The sequence below is a fragment of the Gekko japonicus genome, unplaced genomic scaffold (assembly GCF_001447785.1).
Source record: "Gekko japonicus isolate JY-2015 unplaced genomic scaffold, Gekko_japonicus_V1.1 scaffold40, whole genome shotgun sequence".
NCBI classification, from domain to species: domain Eukaryota; kingdom Metazoa; phylum Chordata; class Lepidosauria; order Squamata; family Gekkonidae; genus Gekko; species Gekko japonicus.
Window position 1 is genome coordinate 911,222 of NW_015172554.1, and position 5,897 is coordinate 917,118.

The window sequence follows — 5,897 nt, forward strand, 5'->3', positions numbered from 1 at the left end:
TCTCTCGTCCGGCCAGAAATCATCTTCCACTCGATAATTCACTGCCGGGCAACTCCGAGGTCTTTCAGGATAAGATCCCGGTTCAAAAAGGCTTTCGCGGCTCTCTCGTCCGGCCAGAAATCATCTTCCACTCGATAATTCACTGCCGGGCAACTCCGAGGTCTTTCAGGATAAGATCCCGGTTCAAAAAGGCTTTCGCGGGGCCCACTGCCCCGATGAGCAAACGTTTCCCTGGTGCCTTGGGTATCAAACATAGTCCAATCCTCTGAGGCTTTGACCTCTCGTTTCCCCCACTGCGACGGGGTAGGAGGAGGCCAGGGAATAGTCTCATGCCTCGGGATCGCTCCCCCAACGGCACCCCGGGCTTCCATGAAGTCCGATGGTAAGGCAGTGGCCGGGACGGCGCCTCGGTCCTCTGCCCGGAAAAAGGATTTCCCTTCGGCCCCGCTCATGATCGATGTCAGACTCGGGGTGAGGGGGAAAATGGATTCTGAACAAAATGTCAGATCCCAAGTCAGGATAACAAACCCACGTTCCAAAGAAGTAAGATTTATTTCCAAAGCATGGTTGATCATGAACATACAGAGATTGTTCAGAATAAAGACAATACACAGGGGCAACGTAATATAGGAACTTCAAACTTGGTTAACCCAATGGGTACAATTCCCTCGCAAGGGAGCTGATTAGAAAAGGCGCGAAGTAGCCTGAGAACCACAACAGCTAATACCATAAACACAAGTTGAGTTCACACGGGAAATGTAATTAAGCTAGGCAAGAAGACATAACACTCCAACGTCCACCTGCAGGAGACACTTGGCAGTTACAGCAGCATACCAGAAGAGGATAACAAGGGGGGGGGAGGGAAGGAAGAGGGACGGGACGTGTCCCAGAGAAATGGCAGCTCGCTGACAGATGCTAGGAAAGGGACTCCACCACCACCACCTGCTGCAGGCTATGGTGGGATTAGTGTTTGCACACTGGGAATGGCCTACTTTTTCTCCCCTCTCCTCAGAACTGCCCCCCCCCCCATGAGCCTTTCTCTGTCGGCCTCCAGTATCACACTCCATGCTGCTGCTCCTGGAAGGGTGAATAGTGAGTGGGAGCAGCAAAGGTAGGGCTGGCTGTGGCAGCAGCTTGCAGAGTGGGACCGGAGCCCAACAGCGCAGTGCTTTCTTCGGGGGTCCCAAAGAGGAGACAAAGGGAGTGAATCTCAACCTGCAAGTGCCGACTACAGCACAGCTGGGGATCCGATGCTTTCTCAGTCTTACAGCTACCAGTCAGCTCCGTGTACTGATGCTGTAAAACAAGAAACAAATCGTAAATAGCCAGGGGGAGGGGTGGCAGTTAGAGCAGGGTGGCAGTTAGAGCAAAGTCCCGTGTGGACTCTCCATTGCTGCTGATTTCCCATTGCCTTCACTAACCCTTTCCCCTGAAACACACTCTCAAATCATGAAGTTCTACCTAGAAAGGAAGACTGGCTATGCCCGAAGGTCCTAAAATGTTTTGAGGACTAGAAATAACATTTGCAAAGAGGAAGTACAGTACAGTTTCTAAAAGATGCACATCATTCTGCTCTGTATTTGCTGGTACAGAATTGATTTAAAAAATACACTTCATAAGCTTCAGTTCAGTGAGCTTTTAAAAGCACCTGATATGCAAAGATAGAGGATAGGTAAATAAATAAATAAATAAATAAATAAATAAGTCCGTGTCCATTCAGCAGCTGGATGGAAGATCTTCTGGGAATCCTATGTGGGGTCCAAACTGGATGTTAACATCTAATTAATGAGTACCACGAGGACTTGCCTGACACGCCACAGGGGGCCAATTCCTATTGGAAGCATGGTATGAGGGGAAGAGGAGGTTCAACAATCCCCTGCCATGCCATTTTGCTAACCCAAAATGGCCCATGAAGGTTATGCAAATCTACATGCAGCCCACCAATGACGCAAACACCCCAGAACTATTTCAGCTTTGGAAAAAGTGCAAGGGAGAGGTTGCAATCTGAATCAGATCCCTCTAGGACATTGGAATGGAGTTCCCATGGGGAACTAGCAGCTACTGTATTTATTTTATTTAAAACGTTTCTATGCTGCTGCCTTTCTACCCAAACAGGATCTCCGGAACAGCAAATATCAAGGAATGTAAACATTTAAAACATTAAAACCATATTTAAAATGTATATGTAAAAATATTTAACAATACAATAAAAACATATAGTTCCTGTGGTGGCTACAGGTTAGATGTAACTGTTAGGAAAGGATAAATGTGCTTTTACAATAAAAATCAGCTTAGCCACTGGAACAGAGAAATTAGATCCACAGCTACATCCCAGGGAACGAGAAGGGCATCTATATGGTCATCAAATGAGCTGGGAAAGGAAACTGAATCCTGGTATCAATTTCACCATTTGGCTGAGATGTCAAATGCCCTTGATGGATTATTACTGGTGCCCCCTTCCACAGACTAAATATCTGGAATCCAGACTTTTGCAGTGATTGGTCAAGACTCAACTTGGAGGGAAACTTTGAACCTGCATCCCTAAATTCTGACTGGCTCTAAGAAAAAATTCCTGGGCCACAGAAAAGTCTATAAATACATTAGATTGGATTGCAGTTCCATGTCAAGACTCTGGGCAATAGGGCACAAGATCTGACAGTCTGTGTCTCGGTCTTGGACCCATTCCCAGGAAGGAGACTGCAGATGCTCTTGTAAGTATAGGATTAGCCAGTGAAATACTTTTTCATGTTCTGTTGGAGTATTCTGCATGGCTATGGATTGTTCCCAAGCATTTATTTATTCAGAAAAGTTTTATGCCACCTCTCCAGGAACCTGCCTGAGGTGGCTTACAAAATAAAGACAATAAAAACAAAACATTAAAAATATTAATTAAAATCCAGCATTAGAAACCCAGCCCAGCACAAAACCATAGACCATTAAAACAGATCACAGACAGCTTAAAATAACAGCATTCAGACAAAAATAGTGTTTAAAGATCAACCAATGAGATGCCAATACTGAAAAAGCCCTCTCTCTGATTGCCCCCCTCCTCAGCTCTGAAGGTAGGAGCACAGAAAGCAGAGCTTGTGAGCCAGGTTGTAATTGGTGTGCTGGACAATATGGGAGGAGGCAGGCTTCAAGCACCCTGACCCCAAGTCGTTTATGGCATTAAAGATAAATAAGCAGCACTTTGTTTTGTGCCTGGAGACAAATGGGCAGCCAGTACAGGTATCTCAGCAATGGAGTGATACAATCCCTGTATCCCACCATTGACCTCAGCCTGCCTACTGCATTTTGGATGAGCTGAAGTTTCTGGACCATTTTCAAAGGCAGCCTCTTGTGAAGCACATGACACTAATCTAAGTATCTGTACTGTCCAGGATTAGTGTAGTTGGGGCTCTTAAGCGACACACCCCTAATGTAGCCAATCCTCCAAGAGCTTACAGTAACCCCTGTAAGAAGAGCTCTGTAAGCTCTTGGAGGTTTGGCTACATTAGGGGTGTGTGGCCTAATATGCAAAGGAGTTCCTGCTACAAAAAGAGCCCTGAGTGTAGTTATTAAAATATTGTTATAACCATGATCTTTGCACTGGTTAGAGAAGACTGCTTGGAAGAAAGCTCACTCATGTTTTGCCAAGTGCTGCTGCGTTATGCCAACAAGAGGGAGCCAGTGCTGATGGACAGCTCCGGCTGAGAGATACAAAAAGAGCATGGAGGAGAGGCCTCTCTCAAAAGCCTCTCTCTCACTCTCTCATAACACACACATACACAAAGACATAGATTTCTGGTTTGAAAGAGAACTAGAATCACAGATAATAAAAACAAATTCTCCTGCTGGTGAAAGCCAAGATGATGTAAGAGTCCCAGACGGGGGAGGGGACTTCCTTGCTCTCTGGGGGGTAAGTAAGTAGTTTAAACACCAAATTCCCTTGGTTCTCAGCATGCATGGCTGAGCTCCATGGGGCAGGGCAGGGTCAACTGGCTGAAGGATAAGGCAAGCCATGTCAGTTTGTCATAACATCATGTTCTGAAAGCACCAAAAACTGTCTCCTCCTCACCTGCCTTAAAGATCCACTCCAAGTAGCCGTTGAGTTCCCTTTCAATCTGCTGCTGCCTCCGGAGTTTTAGGAAGGCCCGGCGGTTTTCAACTCTCTCTCGTTCTTTGGCAAACTCCCTGCAGAACAAGAACCAAAGAAATGAAACCATATAACATTCAGCCAATGAACTGATTAACTATAATTAATTGGTCAACTATAAAGGTGCCTCTGATATTTAAAAATGTAAATTATGTTTATTATAATAACCTCCAATAATTGCAGATGGCAGGCACCACCTCAGAAGAGGTGTTTCCCCTCTCTATCAGACAGGCCTCCCCCTTCTCTGGCACTGTAGAGAATAACCTCTCAGATAATGTATGCATGTGTCACAATAGGAACTATCTTAAATACAAAGCAAAGATATTTTTTCTTGTTTTATTCATATGCAGATTTGCATTGCAGATATAATTGATTAATTAAAACTCATATGGTTTCTTTAATTGGGGGACAGCCCTAAATACAGCTCTCACCCAACATGTAAAAAGAGAATTCTCCTAGTCCTGTTACTCAGAGCTGAGCCATACATTTTTTAAAAAAGATATGATAAAGGCCTACTGGGACTGCAAAGCCAATGTGGTGTAGTGGTTAGGGTGTCAGACTAGGATCTGCGAGATCGAGGTTCGAATCCTTACTGTGCCATGGAAGCTTACTGGGTTGACCTTGGGCCAATCACTAACTTTTTGCTTAATAGGGTTGCTGTGAAAATAAAACAGAGGACAGAAGAACAATGTCCCCATTAGAGAGAAAGGTATGGCATAAATGAAGTAAATAATAAATAAGAACATTGGAATACAGAAGGGGGAGGTTTGCTTGTCTGAATTGTCTGACTTTGTTAAAAAAAAATCCTTGCATTATTAATGTAGAAGCAAAAAGTATTTGATGTATGTAATGTTATTAACAAAAACAATAAAAAAACTTATCAAAAAAATCCTTGCACATAGAAAGAAAACATACTAGGGATAAAACCAGGCTTCACATTCTACTTCCCAAGGGCAAAATTGTTGGGGGTACTCAATGTAAGATCAGTATACAACTCGACCTTAATAGAATTGCAAGCTGTAAGCCTGTCTGAGGGTCTCCGTTGGCAGATAAACATGATACAAATTTTAAAATATTATATTTTTTGCTTAGTTATTTTATTCAATATTTATATTGTCAGCCTTCCATCGATTACTGGATCCACAATAAAAACATAAAACAGTGTATGAAAAACAAAATTAAAGGAGGTCAAAACCACACACACCGAGCCCCCCATCCCCAACAAAAAGATAAGTTTCCAACATCTTCAATAAAAACTATCAGCAACATTTTATATAGAAAAAGTCCCATGGAACAGAGGAGTTTTACACGAACATCAGAAATGATGGGTCCAGGCCAGGCAAACTTCATTGGAAAGGGAATCAGAGAAAAGGAGAATGTCGTGTGCACACCCTCTTGTATTTTCTCTCTGCATGACTCATCTAGAGCAGGGGTGTCAAACATATGGCCCATGGGCCAGATCCAGCCCCTGTGGTACTTCTATCCAGCCTGCAAGCAACTGGCTGTCTGCTGATTCCTCCTTCCTGTTTCTCCCATCACAGCTCCTTTTCCCCAATCTCTCCTATTTCCTGCTTGGCAGAGGAGAGAAAAAAAGCCTGATTGGCTGGGGAGCGAGGGGGAGGGAAAGAACCAGAGAGAGCGAGAAAAATGGAGTCCGATAGCACTTTTAAGAAGACTGGCAATGTTTTATTCCAGGTATAAGCTTTTGTGTGCAAGCACACTTCTTCTACAGAGAGAGAGTAGGAAGGGAGGGGGAGGGAAA

The 5,897-nt window shown here is 44.0% G+C and overlaps 1 protein-coding gene across 1 annotated transcript in view; it reads right to left on the reverse strand.

Annotated features, from left to right (window-relative positions):
• Positions 1 to 5,897, reverse strand: part of CACNA1B (calcium channel, voltage-dependent, N type, alpha 1B subunit) — a 562,801-nt gene that overhangs the window by 272,674 nt on the left and 284,230 nt on the right. The window contains exon 8 of the mRNA XM_015421148.1: positions 4,058 to 4,173. Within this exon, the coding sequence (XP_015276634.1) occupies positions 4,058 to 4,173 (116 nt within the window). The remainder of the gene's footprint in view (positions 1 to 4,057; positions 4,174 to 5,897) is intronic.